This window comes from Physeter macrocephalus, chromosome 11, assembly GCF_002837175.3.
Source record: "Physeter macrocephalus isolate SW-GA chromosome 11, ASM283717v5, whole genome shotgun sequence".
In the NCBI taxonomy this organism is placed as follows: Eukaryota; Metazoa; Chordata; class Mammalia; order Artiodactyla; family Physeteridae; genus Physeter; species Physeter macrocephalus.
Window position 1 is genome coordinate 89,356,321 of NC_041224.1, and position 21,339 is coordinate 89,377,659.

At 36.2% G+C, this 21,339-nt stretch overlaps 1 protein-coding gene across 1 annotated transcript in view; it reads left to right on the top strand.

Moving 5' to 3' along the window:
• Positions 1-21,339, top strand: part of FAM227B (family with sequence similarity 227 member B) — a 211,404-nt gene that overhangs the window by 27,000 nt on the left and 163,065 nt on the right. Inside the window, exons 7-9 of the mRNA XM_024118458.3 lie at positions 8,265-8,366; positions 11,658-11,784; positions 19,224-19,361. Of these exons, the coding sequence (XP_023974226.2) occupies positions 8,265-8,366; positions 11,658-11,784; positions 19,224-19,361 (367 nt within the window). The remainder of the gene's footprint in view (positions 1-8,264; positions 8,367-11,657; positions 11,785-19,223; positions 19,362-21,339) is intronic.

Genomic DNA, 21,339 nt, shown 5'->3' on the forward strand with positions numbered 1-21,339 from the left:
CTCTGCATTGCAGGAGGGAGGCTCCGAGGGCAGAGGATTAGGCCCAGGAGTTTTTTTGTGGTATGCGGGCCTCCCTCTGCCGTGGCCTCTCCCGTTGCGGAGCACAGGCTCCGGACGCGCAGGCTCAGCGGCCATGGCCCACGGGCCCAGCTGCTCCGTGGCATGTGGGATCCTCCCAGACCGGGGCGCGAACCCGGTTCCCCTGCATCGGCAGGCGGACGCGCAACCACTGCACCACCATGGAAGCCCCTGGGTTTTTATTATAGTTCTTTTTCTTCTCTTGAGTTTCCTGCCTAGAGAAGTTCCTTTAGCATTTCTTGTAAAGCTGGTTTGGTGGTGCTGAATTCTCTTAACTTTTGCTTGTCTGTAAACGTTTTAATTTCTCTGTCAAATCTGAATGAGCTCCTTGCTGGGTAGAGTAATCTTGGTTGTTGGTTTTCCTCTTTCATCACTTTAAATATGACCTGCCCCTCCCTTCTGGCTTGTAGAGTTTCTGCTGAAAGATCAGCTGTTAACCTTATGGGGATTCCCTTGTATGTTATTAGTTGTTTTTCCCATGCTGCTTTTAATATTTTTTCCTTGTATTTGATTTTTGATAGTTTGATTAACATGTGTCCTGGCCTGTTTCTTCTTGGATTTATCCTGTATGGGACTCTCTGCGCCTCCCGTACTTGACTGATTATTTCCTTTCTCATATTAGGGAAGTTTTCAAATATAATCTCTTGAAATATTTTCTCAGACCCTTTCTTTTTCTCTTCTTCTTCTGGGACCCCTATAATTTGAATGTTGGTGCATTTAATGCTGTCCCTGGAGTCTCTGAGACTGTCCTCAATTCTTTTCATTCTTTTTTCTTTATTCTGTCCCTGGCAGTTATTTCTACCATTTTATCTTCCAGCTCACTCATCTGTTCTTCTGCCTCAGTTATTCTGCTATTGATTCCCTCTAGAGTGTTTTTCTTTTCAATTATTATGTAGTTTATCACTGTTTGTTTGCTCTTTAGTTCTCCTAGTTCCTTGTTAAGTGTTTCTGTATTTTCTCCATTCTGTTTCTGAGATTTTGGATCATCTTTATCATTACTCTGAATTCTTTTTCAGATAGGTTGCCTATTTCTCTTCATTTATTTGGTCTTGTAAGTTTTTATCTTGCTCCTTTTTCTGTAAGATAATTTTTTGTCATTTCCTTTTTTTTTATCTTCTGATGGGTGGGGCTGTATTCTTGTCTTACTGGTTGTTTGCCCTGAGGCGTCCAGCACAGGAGTTTGCAAGCTGTTGGATAGAGCCAGGTCTTGGTGCTGAGATGAGCACCTCCCGGAGGCCTCACTCTGATTAATATTCCCTGGGGTCTGAGGTTCTCTGTTATTCCAGCTTTTTGGACTCGGAGCTCCCATCAGAGGAGCTCAGGCCTGACCTCTGGGCTTGGAACCAAAATCCTTCAAGCTGCATGGCATGGGGAAAAAAAAAAAAGGAGCAGTATCATATCAAAGAATAAAAAAGAAAATATGTTAGAAAAGGAAAAATATATTTGAAACAACTGCAACACAGTAAAATAAAACCACAACAGAAAAAAAAAGGGGGAGAACAAGCCAAAAGGAGAGAACAATAACAGAGTATAAAGAATAAAATAAAATTAGAAAAATAAAAGATTTATTAGGAAAAATAAAAATATAAATGAATCAACAAGGTAAAACATAACCCCAGTCTAAAAGAGGAGGGGCTTCCATGGTGGCACAGTGGTTAAGAGTCCTCCTGCCGATGCAGGGGACATGGGTTCATGCCCCGGTCTGGGAGGATCCCACGTGCCGCGGAGCGGCTGGGCCCGTGAGCCATGGCTGCTGGGCCTGCGTGCCCGGAGCCTGTGCTCTGCAACGGGAGAGGCCACGGCAGTGAGAGGCAGGCCCGTGTACCACACACACACACACACACACACACACACACACACACAAAAAAGTAAAAGAGGGAAAAAAAAAAGCCTTGGCTATGGGGGCGGAGTTTAGGTGCGGTGGAACTTAAGCAGGGGCAGGGTTTTGTGTGTGGCCGGACTTAGGTGGGTGGGGGGTGACGTTTGAGCGTGGGGCAGGGCCTCTGCTTAGTACCTGCACAGAAGGGGAGAGGCAGTACATGGAAAGGAGGACCTGTGGAGTGTGGAGTTCTGGAGTTTGGAGTTAGGGCCCTGAGTGAGGGTGTGTGGGTGGGGTGTAGGCCCAGCACTGGAGGGGGTCTCTGAGTGTTGAGGTAGGGCCTTGGGTAGGGGTGTAGGGGCGGGGCTTGGGCTCTGCATTGCAGGAGGGAGGCTCCGAGGGCAGAGGATTAGGCCCAGGAGCCCATCAGGCTCCCCGGTGCCTAAGTAGACAAGGAAAGTGCTGGCTGCATTCCCTTCCGTTCCTCTGCACACCACCATCACCATCTCCCCCAGGGTCTCCCCTGTCCCCGCTGGACCCCTAACCGTGGGTGGGTTCTTCTGGGTGTAGGAACTCCTCCTCCCCCAGCCACCCCTCCGGGGTGCTGGTCCCGGAGGTCCGGCCTTTACTTTTGTTCCCCCTTCCCTCCCTCCCACTCCCTCAGGACCCGTGCATGGCTGGAGGGGGCCTCCGTGTGCAGAGGATCAGGCCTAGGATGTCAGCAGGCTCCCAGGGGCCCTAGTGAGCAGGGGAATCCTGGCCATGCTCCCTTTTGAACCCCTGCCCTCCCAATGGTCCCCCAATTTACCCCTTCAGGCATGGGATCCCTTCCCCTCCCCCAGCTGCTCCTCAGGGGCACCAGTCCCATCCTGCCTCCACTTCTCATCCCCCTTCACTCCCCCCATGCCCCATGTCCTACCCAGTCGCTGGGGGTTCCTCCTGTCCCCGCCGGTGCCTGGTAGGTGCCCTAGTTGTGCGGAGATGCGAATTCCACATCCTCTTAGTCCGCCACCTTGACTCCACCCCCAGTAATAATTTTAAAATGTTATAATTTAATAACATTTCCAGTATCAGTTAAGATTTCTGATGTGTTTTGAGGAACAATATATGATTTAGCTGGATGAGCGTTCTGCTAGTGTTCTAGGGAACTGAAGGGGTATCCAAGCCATATTGAAGCAAAATTTCCATGATTTAACCAGAACAGCTCCTCTTTCATCTGTTCTGTTCATTATATTTCACCTATGGTTTTATTTCTAAGAGGATTCATTGTTAAATATAAATGTATTGAAGCCAGTGAACTAGATAAATAGCATGACCTCTTAGGCTCCTAAATCCACCAAGTAAGTGTGGTGCATGCCCATACATTTTTACCAGCATTGTGTGGGAATATCTGTTTTGTTGGGTTAGCTCCTATTTCAAGCTGTACTACATTTTCAGGTGAGTACAAAACACATAACTTCTATCTATTTTTGGATCTACTTTATGAATAATAAATAATACTGACTTTATAACTGGAATAGAACCCTGAGCCACTTGTACAGTTTAATTACCAACAGCATAATATGAAAAAAAATATATAATCATACTCTAGAATATAGCATGGTTCAGTATGCTGGCTCTAAAACTTATTTCAGTAGTTGTTAGGTGACTAATATAAAAGCAGATTTCCTTTATTGCCTATGATATAGGGACAGCTTGATCTAGTAGAAAAAGTGCTGCACTGGAATCCAGGAAATTAAAATTTTAAATCTGGCTTTCCCAGTAGTTAGTGTGAGACTTTGGGCTAGTCAGAAAATCACTCTGAGCTTCAGTTATGTCATCTCTCTAAAACAAAATAAAACAAAACAAAACAAAAACAGGTAAAAATAACATATACTTTCTTTTTTCCTAGAGTGTGTGTACTAAAAGTGACATGAATAAGATCCCTAGTAAACTGTAAATACTATATAAATGTAATATGAGATTCAATATAATAGAATTAAGATCTGGCTTTCAAAAACAAGTTTATCCACTTAGAAAATGATGTGACTTTGAATAGTTACTTACCCCTCTAAGTCTTTCATAAAATTTAAAAAAATTACCTACTTTATCTGTTTATCGGGAGTTATATTAGAAAGTGCATGTAAAGTTGTTTGTTTACATGGAAGTAGGTATATGGTAAGTGTTCAATGGTTACATCTATCATTATTATTTATTATTGTTAGTGAGAATGCAGTGTTCCAAAAATTGCTGGCCAACGTGTAGGCTAATGATAAAAATTTCCTTGATGGTGTTTAACTAGAAGAATTCCAGTGATGATATACCCTTAATGTTTTCAAAATTGTCCTTGGAACATTGGCTCCCAAAAAGATTCAGGAGGCTGGAAAGTACATCAGTTCCACTCACAAAATAACAAAGACAAGCCATATATAATCCACAAAAATCACAACTTTTTTGAACTCATTATACAGGGTAGCCTTCAAAGCAAAGAATATTACTGGGGAAAAAGAAAGTAATTGTATAATTGTAAAGTAGTCAATACATCAATATGACATAACAATCATAAATATTTATGTACCTAATTAAGATGCTTTGAAACACATTTAATGAAAAAAATTTAATACTTAAAGAAGCAATAGACAAATCTATAAGTATAGTTAGGTATTTCAACACCTTATATTCAGTAATTGGTCGAATGTGCAGAAAACCAGTTAATGTTATAGAACGATGTAGATGACTTGAGCAATACTGTTAACCAACTTTATGGATCTAATTGATATTTATTAAACATTCCTCATAACAACAGCAGAATACACATTTTTCTCATGTACTCATTAAACCTTTACCAACTATATTCTGGGCTAGGAAAACATCCTAATGAAATTAAAAGAATTCAAGTCATACAAAGTATGTTTTTAGACCAAAATGGAATTATATTATAAATGAATAACAGAAAGCTACCTGGAAAATCTTCAAATATTTGATAACTAAATAACATACTTCTCAGGAACTGTGGGTCAAACCAGAAATCAGTAGGGAAATTGAAAAGTATTTTGAACTTGATGAAAATGAAAATACAGGTTAAAATTTGTGGGATGGACCTCAAGCAGTATTTGGAAATTTAAAGCATTAAGATGTCTAGATTTGAAATAAGGAAAGTTCTCAAAAACCATGACCTCAACTTTAGGAAACTAGACAAAGAAAAAGAAATGAAAACCAAAGTATGCAAAAGAAAGGAAATAATAAAGATCAGAGAGGAAACCAATAAAAGGAAAAACTGAAAAACAGAAGGAATTAGAGAAAATGAATTCAAAAGTTGGGTCTTCAAGAATTCTAGGGCTTCCCTGGTGGCGCAGTGGTTGAGAGTCTGTCTGCCGATGCAGGGATCACGGGTTTGTGCCCCAGTCCAGGAGGATCCCACATGCCATGGAGTGGCTGGGCCTGTGGGCCTTGGCCGCTGGGCCTGCGCATCCAGAGCCTGTGCTGCACAACGGGAGAGGCCACAACAGTGAGAGGCCTGTGTACCGCAAAAAAAAAAAAAAAAGAATTATAAAAACAAGGCAATGCAGGAGGAATTTGAAGCTTCTGTTTCACTGAGAGTAACCATAGCAAAAACAAAACCCAAATGGAGCTTAACATTTTACTTAATTGACTCAGACCCCTAAAGGCTAACAAGAGAAGAGACATACCTATTCCCAAGCATAACTACTTTATACCTCAGGTTTTACTGTCCTGTTGAAGATGTCCATCTCTCAAACAAAAATTGCAAGACACATAGAGAAGGAATGAAATTGCTGCATTGTTGGGTATGAAGATGTTCAACTTCACAAGGTAGTGCCAAGTTGTTTCCAAACGGGATGTACAAATTATTCTCACATTGTTGATGTATAAGAGTTCTTAAACAACCAATGATTCGAAGAATAAATCACAGGGGAAATTAGAAAATAACTTGAAACAAATGAAAGCAAAAAACACAATGTACCAAAACTCATAGGATAAAGCAAAAGCATTGCTAAAAGAGAAATTTAAAGTATTAAATCAAAAAACAATATATCAGCAACCTAACTTTACATATTAAGGAACTAGAAAAAGAACAACAAAGAAGGAAGGAATTAATAAAGATTAGAGTGGAGATAAATAAAATAGAGAATTGGTAAACAGTAGAGAAAATCAGAAAAACCAAAAGTTAGTCCTCTGAGATCAACAAAATTGACAAACCTCTAGCTAGAGTAAGAAAAAAAGTGAGGACTTCCCTGGCAGTCCAGTGGTTAAGACTCTGTGCTTCCACTGCAGGGGGCATGGGTTCGATCCCTCGTCGGGGAACTAAGATCTCATATAAGATCTCATATGCTGTTTAGTGCAGCCAAAAAAAAAAGGACTCAAATTACCGAAGTCAGAAATGAAAGTGGAAACATTACTATTGGCAAAGAAATAACAAGGATTATTAGATTACTGTGAACAAACATATAACATATAACAAATTGGATAGCCTGTATAAAATGGACAAATTCCTAGAAACATATAATTTTCCAAGACTGAATAATGAAGAAATAGACAATCTGAATAGACCTATAACTAGTAAGGAGATTCAATCAGGTTTCTGTAATCAGAAACCTCCCAGCAAAGAAAAGTCCTGGACTAGATGACTTCACTGATGAATTCTGCCAACATTTAAAGAAGAATTAACAACAGTCCTTCTCTAACTCTCCCAAAAAATTGAAGAGAAAGGAATACTTTCTAGCTCATTTTATGAGACCAGCATTACCCTGATACCAAAGCCAAAGATATTACAACAAAAAAAGTGTCTACAGACCAATATCCTCTTTGATGGATATTGATGCAAAAATCTTCAACAAAATACTAGCAAACTGAATTCAGCAGTATATTAAAAGGGTTATACAATCTGACCAATGAAATTTATTCCTGGAATGCAAGTATGATTTAAAATATGTTAAATAGCTAGATCTAATGAACACATCAGTAACCTGAATATCCAAAAGCTGTAGGATACGTTTTCTTTTCAAGCATACCAAAACATGTATAAAAATTTACTGTACCATTTTGCTACTCAGTTTCCTGTGGAGGTACATATGGTGTGGACATTAGATTGAATTGTATTAATCAAAGACATGTTCTGGAACTTTCTGTTTGGGTATTTCATCACACATGTTAAGTATAGATCATGTAACTGAAACATGACAACTTTCTTTACTAGTAAATTATATATTATCTCATTTAGTTCTCACACAACCTTAAGTTTTAGAACCACTGTCCATTATATAAATGATCAAGAATTGTTAACTATTAACATTATCATTATTATTTCTGCTACTATCTCCTTCCATAAACTTATTACACAGCATAAAAGCTGTATTGGGCGTTAGGATACCTAGATTCTAGTCTGGCTTTCAGTTACTTAACTGTGTATAACCTTAAATAATTCTCTTAATCTTTCTGAGCATCAATGCAGTCACTAAAATAGAGGGGCTTAACCTAGGTGATATCTAACTTCCATTTTAGGTCTAAGATCCTATGCATTTATGAATCCCAGCTCATATGGCATGCTAATTTCATAGAAAACTACCCCTAAATTTGATCATTTTTGATGTTTATTACCAAAACCTATTAATGCCAGCTTGTGCTTCTACTGTTGACATCATAAATGAATTTGGACTCTAATTCATCTTTATTGCTTAATTCATGGATTTGCACTCTAATTTATCTCTTCATTGCTTAATAGAGCAAGAATTCAAGGTGCTACCATAGGACTTTAATATTGACATTATTATTATCTACAGATTTCTTCCTTCTTATGACATTCTACTTACTTTGTTTTTAGTATAGTTCTCATGTCACAATTTTACTAGTTCTGGCTATGGCTGTCTCATTTCAGTAATTGCTTTGATTTTATACTCAGTTACTGATTATGAAAAATTTGGAATGGTTATAGAATAATAGCAGACAACTATGTCATTGATTGCCTTGTGCATGCCAACTACTATTCAAGAACCTTCATTAATTCATCAAATGTTGGTGTGCTTTCAGTGTGCCAGGCACCGTGCTGAGGGCTTGAAATACAAAGTCAAACAAAACATAATCCTTGTCCCTATTTAATTTTAAGATAACACTTTAAGGTATGTGTATATTATCTATATTTGGCAGATAAGGAAACTAGGACTTAATTAACTTGCCTGGGATAGTGCAGCTAATGAATAATGGAGCGAGCATTCAAATTCAGGTCTGCATGATGCCAAAAACCCATGCTCATTCCACTATAGCAACTGATCTGCCCTTTAAGAAGATAGAATTACTGACATTATATAAACAGATTCTAATTTTAAATTGTAATATTAATGATTTTAATTCCATGTGTGTTTTATTTTTTAAGCCTGACAGAGAAAGTCAAGATTCCTTGTTTGATAGAATTTCAGAAAGTTATGTGTCACTTTTCATGAGCATACCTCTAAGTCGAAAGGATGCATTCTTTCAGGTAAATATAGAAATTAACTAATTATGCTAATTATTTTTATAGCAAGTGAAATATAAAAATAGTTATTTTATTTAAACACATATGAGAACACATTTTGTTACTTTGCAAGCAAAATTGCCTAAAGTAGAGTAAATAATGATAATATTTAAAAAGTCATGACCCTCCACCCCAGAATATTGTATTCTACTGACTAAAAGCCTTACAGAATCTCCTTAGTGTGGTATATGTATTTGTTTGCATATTAATAATTTGAAAACGGTTGACTTGTTCTATGTATAGTCTTGGTTTTTTACCTACAAAATTATCATTTTTCTTTTACTTTAGAAAGTATCTTTTGATCTAAGAGGACTTAACTTCTTGTGTTATGCCTAAGTACTAAGCACCTGTTAGAGTAAAGAACAATGGACAAATTTATGAATCAAATGTTTTACTATGTCTGTTATAGTAAAATAATTTGATTAAAATAATTTATGTTCTTGAGTAATGTGAAATGAAGACAAGTAGGAATTTCACTATTTTAAAATGTAAACATGTAGCATTTCAAAGCAGAAGCCACATTCAAATACTTTGTTGTACTGACATCTGTAAATCAGAAATACAAAAGTATTTTTGAGTCAGTCAATGTTTTCATGGGTAAAACCTAAAATAAAAATAAATGTCCTTCATGATGAAAACATAAACAAACTTAAATTGCCAAATATTTATGCTCAATCCTGATCTATCTCACAAACATATACATACAGTATCGTAGAAGGAAATCAGTAGTGGACTGGGCATGGAGACTTGACTTCACATCTGGAATCTGCTCATAATTACCCAGGTGATCTTGGCAAGACATTCAGTCTCTCACTTCCACAGCTGGTTGTCCATCAGATGAAGAGGTTGATCCATGATTCATAAATTGTTTATAGAACACTAATGTTCTGAAAGATAGACTAAGATTTTCTCTGCTAATATTAAATTTATTTTTCTTATTTGCAGGAAAATAATGGTTAGGATTTTTGGTCATTAAATTGTCTAGAGATGACAAAACCAGCTGTTTCTCCTATCCATACGCTTTCACCTAGTCTATCCCTTTGTGGTGTTTCTAGCCTATACACATGGCTTGATGAAATCAAGCATGCTTTAACACAGGGCTCTTAAGAAAAGAATAAAAGACCTATTTAATGTGAACAAAGGAGGTAGTGGCACCATTACATATCCCTTATTCTGTAATTTCTAGTCTTACATTTATAGTCCAAATGTTCTCCCTTGGGATGGATGTGCCTTTTGATAGATATTGTATTTATAATCCTTCTCAAATCATGATTTGATTATTTTTCCAAGTGCCTATTTCCAGTGGCTTTTTCCAAGGAGAAAATTAGAAGTTGTTTAACTAAGATTCAAAGCCTCTCTTGAGAACAAATAACATGTACACCTTAATGATTTGACCCCTTGACCTTTGTTCAGTCATTTTCTAATGTTCCCTCTCCCTGTCTCAATGCTTGAGAACCACCCCACCTCCCTACAGGTCTATTACCTCCACAGCTCTATAAGTAGAAAGAGAGCCTCAACTCTCATTGACCAATTTCTATTATTTTTAACTCATTCAAATAAGAAGGTGTTTTGTTACTATTGGCTCATCTGATTTATCTTACCACAGAAAGAGAAAATTATTAATATTTAAGAATCAAGAAATTGGCTTCAGGTCTCACTATTCAGTACAAATTAACTGAATCTGAACATATTTAGTATAGCTTTTGCTTCAGTTTCTTCCAATGTCATGCAATGATATTCCTTCAGAAAATTTCCCAACACCATTTGACACCTGATCTCTCTTTCCCCTGATCTCCTGAAGGTGAGATATTCACAGAAAACTTTTGAAAGTTCCTCTTACTTACCTTGTTCAACTTTTAAATTTTGATTATTAGTGTGATTTTATATACCACAAATATAATATGTGATTTTTCTGGTAGTAAAAATGTTCATGGTTCATTCAGTAAAATTAAATATATCAGTATATTAAAGCATTCTTCCCTCTCCTCTTCTCCCCTACCCCAAAAAACTTACGGAGTTCTTCAAAGAATACCATCCATTACCAGCAGATTTTAGCACTGGATTAGGTGACTATATTAGTTTCCTATTGCTGGTGTAAAAATTATCACAAAGTTATGGCTTAAAACAACAGAAATTCGGGCTTCCCTGGTGGCACAGTAGTTGAGAGTCCGCCTGTCGATGCAGGGGACACGGGTTCGTGCCCCGGTCCGGGAAGATCCCACATGCCGCGGAGCGGCTAGGCCCGTGAGCCACGGCCGCTGAGCCTGCGTGTCCGGAGCCTGTGCTCCGCAACGGGAGAGGCCACAACAGTGAGAGGCCCGCGTATCACAAAACAAACAAACAAAAAAACAAAACAAATTCATTGTCTTACAGTTATATAGGTCAGAAGTCCAAAATGAGTCTTACAGGACTAAAATCAAGGTATCAACAGGGCTAGTTTCTTTAAGAGGCCCTAGGGGAGAAGCCGTTCCTTGCCTCTTATAGTTTCTGGTGTCTGCCAGCCTTCCAAAATAGTAGATAAAATATTTTAAATCTCTACTATAAAAATCTGGTATCTTCCTGTGTTTAGTCAGTCCCCGAGAGAAACTTAGTAGTCAAGCGACTTTAAGTCTAATAGAATACTGGTAGTACCATCTATTTGTATGATACAAATATAAAATCTGATCATGATTTTACAATTGTGGTTATAATATATTAACTCACCTAAACAGGCTTCAGTTATTTAAAAACATGCTCTTTATTTTCACCACACACTCAAAGTGATAATTGTGTGACATGATAGAGGTGTTAGCTCATGCTATGGTGGTAATCATATTGCAGTAAACAAATGTATCAACATGTTGTACACCTTAAACGTACATAGTATTACATGTCAAATATATTTCAATTAAAATATATATATATATGCTTTTTATTATAATGACCTGAAAGACAGTATTCTTTTTCTGAAAGAGGGTATCAATAGCAAGGTTAAATGAAATAAATGTAGAATCATTAAAGTATCTTATTTTAATTGTAACTTCATCCTTTATGCAAATTAAATTTTGTTTCCCAAAATGCTAACAAATAGCCGAATTGACTGACTTTATTTTCAACTCTGTTCATATTCCTCAGTTAGAAGTACAAAGAAGTACTAAATGGCCAAAAGCAAGCTATAAGAAAAAAGGGACACGTATATTTCACAAATTTGTAATTTCTTTGTTGAGATATGTTATATGAAATATGGAATTATTTTAATATGACTGTTTTTGGTAGGTGTATCCTGATTGTTTGGCACAAGCTATCTATGCAACATTCCAGGAAGCATTTCCAGAATCCAGTGATTTCTTTAATGATGAATTTAAAGAAGATCTAGGGAATAACATTTTTCTCTGGTTGTCAGGTAAGAATGTCATTAAGTATTGATCATTATTGTGGTACCTAAAACTTTTGAATTGCAGTGTTTTGTTTACTACAGTCAAAAAAGTTTATAGTTCTTTGCCTTACAAAACATAGCATATTGATGTCTGTGTTTCAAAATAATAATGATTATTTATTTTATTCTGAAAATTCTGTTTTACTAAAATTAATCAGTTGTTTACTTTAGAAAGCCAAATAATTTTACAGGCAGTAGAATTATTGTAGAAACCCAAATTGCCACAGAAAGAAAACCATACCATATATATTTTATATTTGTAAGAGAAATATTTTAAGCTGCTTTTGGAACACTGCTGGCATTTTTATAGCAAATTATATTGGGTAAATTCTAGAGCTAATTGAGTTCCTTGTAGAACATAAAATCATTAATCAAGGAAAACTTATTTTTTGAATCATGGTGTGTGTGTGTGTGTGTGTGTGTGTGTGTGTGTGTGTGTGTGTGTGTGTGTGTGTAGGTAGGAATGGTAGGACTCAAAGGCTGAAGGGAAGGGAAGTAAGATTCCATCCTAGAGTACTTAGCTAGAGATGTAGGCACTTGGGTTTAAAACTAAGGTATTGTTTCATATTCCTGGAAATACCTCCCCAATATTGTTTCCTAAGACTACTATACCATTATGGACTACCAGAAGCTATTGCCTGTTTTCAAGTCCTTCTTATAAATCTGTCCAAATTTTGACTAATTTTTTAAAACTGTTTTGTGTCAATTCTTAGTAACCAAACCATTTCTTTAAGAAAATGTTTCATATTTTAAGGAGGGGGTCCTTGGGAGGTACATGCTAGAAAACAACCCTGAGGACCACCCACCTCCATCAATACACATAGGACAGGAGTCTCCTAATTATAGAGAAAAATCCAACTAATTCAAATATTAGAAGCAAAAAGAGAATGAGCACAGCATTCATACAAAAATACTATAAGAAAAAAAATGTGAAGAACAGAACAACTTTCCTACAGACCTGTTGTAGAATGAATTGTGTCCCCTGAAAATTCATATTGATTTCTGTATGAAGTTTTATAAGTCACTGTCTTACTTAATCCTTTTATTCAAGTTAGTTTTGTCATTGATTGTCTAGGGTTTTCTATGCATATCATCTGCAAATATAGTTTTCATATTTCTTTTATAATTCTTATGCTTTTAACTAGTTTCTATTATGTAATTAAAGAAGAATGTATATAACATATTTAGATGAGCAATAACAATGAGCTAGGAGATTTAAAGGAAAGGTTTTAAAGTCCTCTGGTAAATCCAGTGGGGGGTGTCTACTTTACGCTCTTCCTATGGGTCTTCAAAGCATTCCACATGCAAACTGCCTGAAGTAAAGGCAAGAACACTAACATAAATACCTTATCCTATTTAAATATCAGAATGGGTAGTTTTAACTGAAGTAAACAAAAATTTTCTTGTTCAGGAAACTTTATAGGCTATGACTGGTAGAATTAATCTGAAGGTTGAAAATTCAGCAATTTCTATTATTCTATTTTCCAGTTTACTAATTCTTTCTTCTGTCCCCTCCATTCTGCTGTTAAGCCCATTCTTGATTTTTTTAAAAATTTGGTTTTTGTACATTTCAGTTATAAAAGTTACATTTGGTTCTTTTTTATATCTTCTGTTTCTTCACTGAGACTTTGTTCTTTCATTTGTTTCAAGTGTGTTCATTATTGTTTAAGCATTTTTATTATAACTGCTTGAAAAATCCTTGTCAGGTGATTCTAACATCTGTGTCATCTAGATACTGACAATTGTCTTTTCTCATTCAAGTTGAATTTCCTAGTTTTTTATATGACAATTAAAACCTGGACATTTTGGGTATTATAAGACTCTGAATCTTATCTAAATTTTTTGTTTCAACAGGCCTTCTCTGACACTGCTCTAGTTGGGGGAGAAGGGCACTGTCAGGTGGGGAATGAAAGTCCAGGTTACCCACTTGGTCTCTTTTAACATAGCGGTGGGAGGAGGGTTTGGTATAGCTCCCAGCAGACCTCTACTGATACCACCCTGGCTTTTAGGGGCAGGGATGCCTTGTTACTGCTCCCCAAGTGGCTTCCACTGACACTATAAGGGGGAGGGTAGCCTTGTTATATCTGGGCAGTGGTCACAGTCTCCACTAGGCCTCCTCTGACACCACTTTCCATAGGGAGAGGAAAGTGCACCTCATTCCAGTCCTGTGGGAATAAAAGTCTTCGGTCTCTGCTCTGCCTCCTCTGATACTACCCTAGTGAGAGTGGAAGCTGAGGCTCTCCAACCACCCTTTTCTGGCAGTGGTGGGTTTGGAGCAGCAGATTTTCCTGTTGTGTTTGGCTGGAGTAAGCAGTTATTGTCTAAAGGTTTTCTGTCCTACTAGGCAGCCCTTTTCCTGGTCCTTTGGCTAGAGAGAGGAGGATTTTCTTGAGACTTCTTTAATCTTTGCCTGTTACCATTTCTGGATTCTGGTTTCTCTAGCACCCAGTTTGAAATATGAGTCAGAAAGAAAACCCAAGGACTTCACTGTTGTGTTGTACCTTGGGTCCTGAGGTTCCTAGTTAGTCTGCCTTCTTGTCTCCACCTTTTAGAGTCTTCTAATGTGTGTTTATAAACACATCCACTGAAATGGTATTATTTCATATTGGGTTACCTGAGAATACCTTATGAGAAGGTAATATTGATCAGAGACTCAAAGGAAGTGAGAGAATGAACTATGTCAATATCTGGAATGAAAACTTTTTAGGTAGAAGGAACAGCATATGAAAAGGCCATGATGCAGGTAGAAGATATTTGCAATACAGCAAGGAAGCCAATGTAGCTGAGGTAGAATGAGAAAGGAATTGAAAAGTAGATGAGGTCAGAGATATGTCTGTAGGTTAGGGCTGTAGGTTAGGGCATCTCATAATTTATAGGCAGTTATAAGGACTCTTTCATTGTGAGTGAAATGGAAAAGCACTGGATGATTTTGAGCAAATAATACTTGTAACCTAAAATATGTGTATAAGGGATCACTCTAGCTTTGGGGAGAACAAGAGACCATAGAGGGGACAAGGGTGGAATCAGGAATGCAGTTGGAGTTATTGCAGTAATAGAAGTGAGACATGGTGATTGGTTGGAACAGGTTGGTTAAAGGATGAGGAGCTGGAAAGTTATATTAGGTAAGTCTGCTGGCAGAGTCCATTGGATTTATTGATATATAGAAGTTGAAAGTGGAACAAATAAAAGAGTCAGGGATGATGCCCAGAATTTTAGCCTGAGCAACGAGACAACTACTGAAATGGTGAAGACTGTAAGAGAAGGTTGTGGTGGTAGGATTTTATGGAATCAGGATTTAAGTTTGAGATGTAATATTCGTCAACATTTGCATTTTTTATAACAAAATCTCAAATTTTTAGTGATTATTTTAAAATATAACAAGGAGATGACTGTGCCCTAAATGGTGTCTACACTATAGGAGAATTACAAGAAAGAAATAGTAAACACTAAAAGCATTTGAAAGCAAAGGAAGAAAAAATACAGTGATAATTAGGGTAATCTTCATAGCCTGACTCAAGAATATAAGTAGACATTGAAGGAACAGCAGAACTATGCTAGATGCATGGATGCTGGACTCAGCCTTGGGCAAGAATCTAGACATGACAACTGGTCTCCATTTGTACCTATACAAAGAGGGTTAAATCCACAGCAAAGTCAACAGCAAGCTGAGCAAGAGAAATCCACATTTTACATAAAAAATCTCACTTAAGCCTCAAAAATCCTTATTATAACAATATGCTATTATTCCTTTACAAAAGGGAAAACCAAGGTTAAGAGAATTTGTCCACAGTTACTACTAAGTAACAGAACCAGGATTTCACCTTAAGCCTGTCAGACTCCATTGTCTGAACTCTTATGAATAATGGATTATTGCCCCCTGAGGTGAATAAAATAAAAACACGAGTATTTAATTTATGAAAAACTGTTGCAGAGAAGGAAAAGGGAAATTTTTTCTGAAGACTTAGAGGAAGCAAGCCCTCCCTAATCCTCCCAGTGTTTCCCAGCAACTAGTTGGGCTTTATTATTCATATGCTAAAACAAGTACTTGATTAACACCCTAGGATTCACAAAAGGTGGAGTGATCTCAGTTTTATTATAAAACCATCTACACAGGCACAAAATTGGTCTATCTTTAGTAAACTTCATTGCTCACTTCTAGTCTGAATATGGCTGTTTATGAATGCATATCCTTCCAACATAGGCTAGTCATCCCTGTTGAACACTTGTTTCAATACTTCTCTGTGGGCTACTTCACCTTAGTAGAAAACATTTCTGTAGCAAAAGGATCATCTATTGTTTCCTCGCCTATTAACTTCACATCAGGCAGAAAAAATGGTTTAAAGTGGACGGTAGGTGTGGCTAAAATGGGAAACTCGAGGAATCCTTGTGATGGAACCGTTCCATATCCTGACTATATCATTGTCTATATCCTGGTTGTGATACCGTATTATAGTTTTACAAGGTGTTAGTTACCATTGTGGGAAACTAAATAGAGGGTATGGGAATCTCTCTCTATTATTTCTTGCAAGTGCGTGTAAATCTACACTTATCTCAAACAGAGTTAAAAAACTTCAAACCTGCATTTTCTTAAGATAAAAGGCAGCCATACTGGTGGGAGTATACAATCAATATCTACTAAAGCTGAACATATGCGAGTTTAGACCAGCATATCTATGACTCCCAGGTACATAACCTACAGAAATGTACATATTTCTGTACACCAAAAACACAAAATGTTCTTAGCAGCACTATTTATATAATAATCAAAACAAACTGTCCAAATGCCCATCAATAATATGAAATTTAGATAAGCTGGAATATTCATATAAGGAAATACTACCAGCAATGAGAATGAACACACTATAATTATATACAATAGTATGAACAAATCACAGAAACAAGGTTGAGGGAGGAAAAAAGCCAGACACAAAAGAGTAGATCCTGTATGAGTCCACTGATACAAAGTTCAAAATCTGGCAAAACTGATCTATAATTTTAGAAGTAAAGATAATGTTTATTCTTGGGAATTGGTCCTGGCTAGAAAGGAGGGCACCTGGAGTGCTGAATATTTTGTTTCTGGGGGCTGGTAACATGGACACCATATATTAAATTTGTGAAAATTCATTGAGCTGTACATGATTGTTCATTTTAATTTTTATGCATCGATAAAAATTTAAGTTGAAAACAAAGGCAGTAGTGGTAGCTGCACTAGAGCCTCTATGGTTTATTTAATCATGAATATGTTTGTACAGATTTCTCTCGCAATGCTTTTCTCACATTGCATACCTATCAAGAGTCACATGTTTTCTGAGTCTTTGCTCATAAACGACCTTTTCAACTTTCAGTAAGATTTTATCTCAGTTGTGATTTATTATTTTGTATTGGCTAGAGCACTTGTTGAAAGAATTTTATAAGACATGTTTTTCTTATTTCTTTGTTGAGGAGATGTTTATAGCATAGATCTAAAATACTTGATTCAATTTCTCCTCCTTAATAAAAAAAATTCCTTTTTATCAGGATGAAGTAATCACTTTATTAGGTTATTTACATTATATTCAGTTTGATTTCTTACATTGTCATTTGGCTTTCTTTTTTATTTAAATTATTTTTAAAATTTATTTATTTTTGGGTGCACTGGGTCTTCATTGCTGCGCGCGGGCTTTCTCTAGTTGCGGCGCGTGGGCTTCTCATTGTGGTGGCTTCTCTTGTAGCAGAGCACGGGCTCTAGGCACGCGGGCCTCCGTAGTTGTGGCTCACAGGCTCTAGAGCGCAGGCTCAGTAGTTGTGGTGCACGGGCTTAGTTGCTCCACGGCATGTGGGATCTTCCCGGACCAGGGCTCCAATCCGTGTCCCCTGCATTGGCATGCAGATTCTTAACCACTGCGCCACCAGGGAAGTCCCTTGGCTTTCATTTTTGGTTCGTTTTTCACAAACAAAATTTTTGTTACCAGAGTTCCTTATACACAATTCTTAGAGCGTCAGAGACTGTATTAGTTTCCTATTGCTACTATAGCAAATTACTACTTAGTTTTAAACAACATAAATGTGTTATCTTATAGTTCTGGAAATCAGAAGTCCAAAATGAGTTTCACTAGGCTAAAATGAAGATGTTTGGCAGGGCTGTGTTCTTCTAGAGGTTCTAGGGGAGAATCTGTTTCTCTGCAACTTTTCTGAAGCTGTTTCCGTTCTTTGCCTCATGGCCCTCTTTCATTATCAAAGCCAGCAATGGATAGTCAGTCTTTCTCATATTGCATCACTCTGATACTGACTCCTCTACCTTCCTTTTCCATATTTAAGGACCCTTCTGATTACATTGGGCTCACCTGGACAAGCCCGCATACTTACCCTATTTTAAGGTTAATCTTCTGATCTGTTAGCCTTACTATTCCCCAGATTTTCCACGAATACACTATATATTTTAAAACATAGACAGTCTATTGAGAAACATTCAAATGAATCATACTTCAGGCTTCTGAATATTTTATCTAGTGGCAACTAATGTGAAATAGGCAATATCCAAATCTAAAAACACTTAGAAAATTCCAACTTGATACCAAAATATAGCAAATAATCCTCATTGAATACTCACTACTGAGAAAATACTGGCTATGTTTATATCAATGTATGTTAATAATGATGATAATATTAGCTCATATTTCCCATTTACTGAACACTTTAACATATACTGTCTCAACCATCAGAATAAACATATGGAGTACACAAAGGAATTATATTGTTCTCATTTTTATTGCTGAGGATATAAATGTTTAGTGTGGTTAAATCAATTATTCAACCCGATACAGTTTTTGGAACAAAAATGGAACTTTTTAAATGGAATTTATTTTTATTTATTTTAGGGTACTATTATTGATTCATAGGCATTATTTTAAAAATAATAGGAGATACAGATAGGGAAATTTTTAAAACAATAATTACCTATGCCGAGAGGAAATCATGTTAATATTTAAGCTATAGTCACACATAAGTATATGGTAAAATTGTCCTTCACATAAAAACATATTATGATTGCCTTTATATGTTAACAAATACTTACAAGGTAACTTTTAATGGATACTTCGTGGTCCACTGTATGGATGTACTGTTGTTGGATATTTAGGTCCTTTCCAAGTTTTCACAATATTAATCTCCCCTTATGTCCGTTTATGAACTTAGCTTATGTCTATGAGTCACAAAGGTATATATCAAGCTTATCTCTTTTCTAATTCTCAGTTTTATATGATAAGACATTAACATTTCTACGTAGAGCTTTCCTCTTTTGAAACTTGAGACAATCCTCACAGGACTGTTGTGAGAATGAAATGTATAATGCTCCTAAAAAGGCTTTGACAAAAGATATTTTTTAAATCCTAATTTCTTTGGCTAAATATACATATTTGTATCAACAGGTTTAAAACCTAAAAAAGGCTTTTGGACCCACTGGAAGCTGAACGAACTCTCCACAACAACCATTCATGGCAGCAAGAAAACACCTTCAGAATCTATAAAGGATAGGATTGCAAGAAGTGAAGAATGCATATCAACTTGTAAGTAAATTATTATATACTGCCTATCGAAATAGCCAAAATCAAGTGTATCGTTATTTTTTTGTCAGAATTTTCTAATGATTTGTTTTCTGGTGAGGATCTTAAAATAACATTTGATTTATAGATGGGTATTATAGTAATTTGAATATTGCTTTATATTTAAGTTTTTCATTATAAAAATGGCATGTGCTTACATCCTTTTCTCATTTGCATGTTATTATGTTTTTATATTGATTTGCGGGAACTTCTCAGGTTTGTAAGAACACTACAAATATTCTTACTTTTTAGCTGTATTGCTATCTGGTTAATAATGTGTTTTACCAATAGATAAGTTTAAAGTTTTTATTCAGTAAATTTAAATAATGCCTTTTGTAGTTTCAGTTTTGTGGCATGTTTGTCAGGACTTACTTACCTAATATTATGAAAAAAAAATCTACCTGTTCTTTTTTTCTAGTACTTTTTTATTTCCATGTTTTATTCAACTCTTTAATCCACTTGAGGTTTATTTTGTTATAAAGGAAGGTAGTTGTATTCCAGTATTTTGTTTTTTCCAAATGCTTACTTATTAAATAGTCCACTTACAGACTACTTGAAATAGCAATTCACATGGATATATTTTTGTATTCTCTTCTACCTCCCAAATTCCTGTACCAGGACCAAACTTCTCAGTAACTCTACATTAATTAGCACTTTAAGGCAAGTTTATTTTTCTGTAATTTATACTATATTTCAATACTAAACATAGGTCTGGTACTCAGGCCTCATTTCTGACCAATTAAATAAGAATCTGAGGCTCTGTATTTTTTAAAGCTACCCAGATGATTTCAATGTGCAGGCAAAGTTAAGAACCACTAGTGTAGAGGGAAATACCTTTCCATCATACTTCTTGATATAGGCCAGGGCAAGGAGGGACTAACCTACTCAACCTACTCATCTGAAAGTGGCTCGTCAGTTAATTTCTGATTCTAAAATTGTTTAATTAGTTAATTACTGCTCTTCTGATTAGTACTTTAATTTTTCTCCACTCTTATCCCCATAGATGTCATCCTGTCTGATTTCTCTCTTTTAGTAGTTATATGAAATTTCTTATTTGCTAATGTCACCCTGGTTTTTACAGAACTTCATGTATATTTGTAATTTTGGATGGAAAGAGAGATAATCCACTGTCTTGACCCAATCTTATCTCTTTTTGTTTCTCAGTCTCACATGTGAATAACAACTTGGCTGAATATAAAATTAAGGAGGTTGGGGGAGCTTTCTATTTTTTTTTCATTTTAATTTACAGAAAAGTGTTGAGAATAGTATAAGGAACTCCCATGTATCCTTTATCCACCAAATGTTTGAATTTATCGTATTTGTTTTATTGTTTTCTCTCTCCCTCTTTTATATAAACATTTAAAGCTATAAATTTCCCTAATTCCTGTTTCAGCTACATTCTGCAAAGTTTGATATGTTATATTTTTGTTATCATTTAATCCAAAATATTTTCTAATATCCAGTATAATTTCTATTTTAACCCATGGGTTATTTAGAGGTGTATTATTTAATTTTTAAATACTTAGGGCTTTTCTAGATACCTTAAAATTACTGATTTCTAATTTTAAATATACTGTGGTCTGAGAATATACTCTACAATCTTTTGAAGTGTATTGAGACTTGTTTTATGGTACAGTACATGGTCTATCTTGATGAACATTCAATGTGCACGTGAGAAGAATGTGTATTCTGCAATTATTTTGTAAATCTCAGTTAGATCAAGGTGGTTGATAGTGATATTCAGATCTTCAATATCAAGATTCAGCAAACTACAGCCTGTGGACCAAATCTGGCCTGCAGCCTATTTTTATACATCCTATGAGCTAAGAATGATTTTTATATTTTTAAGGGTTGTAAAAAAAAAACAATAAAGAATATACCACAGAGGGACTTTCCTGGTGGCACAGTGTTTAAGAATCTGCCTGCCAATGCAGGGGACACG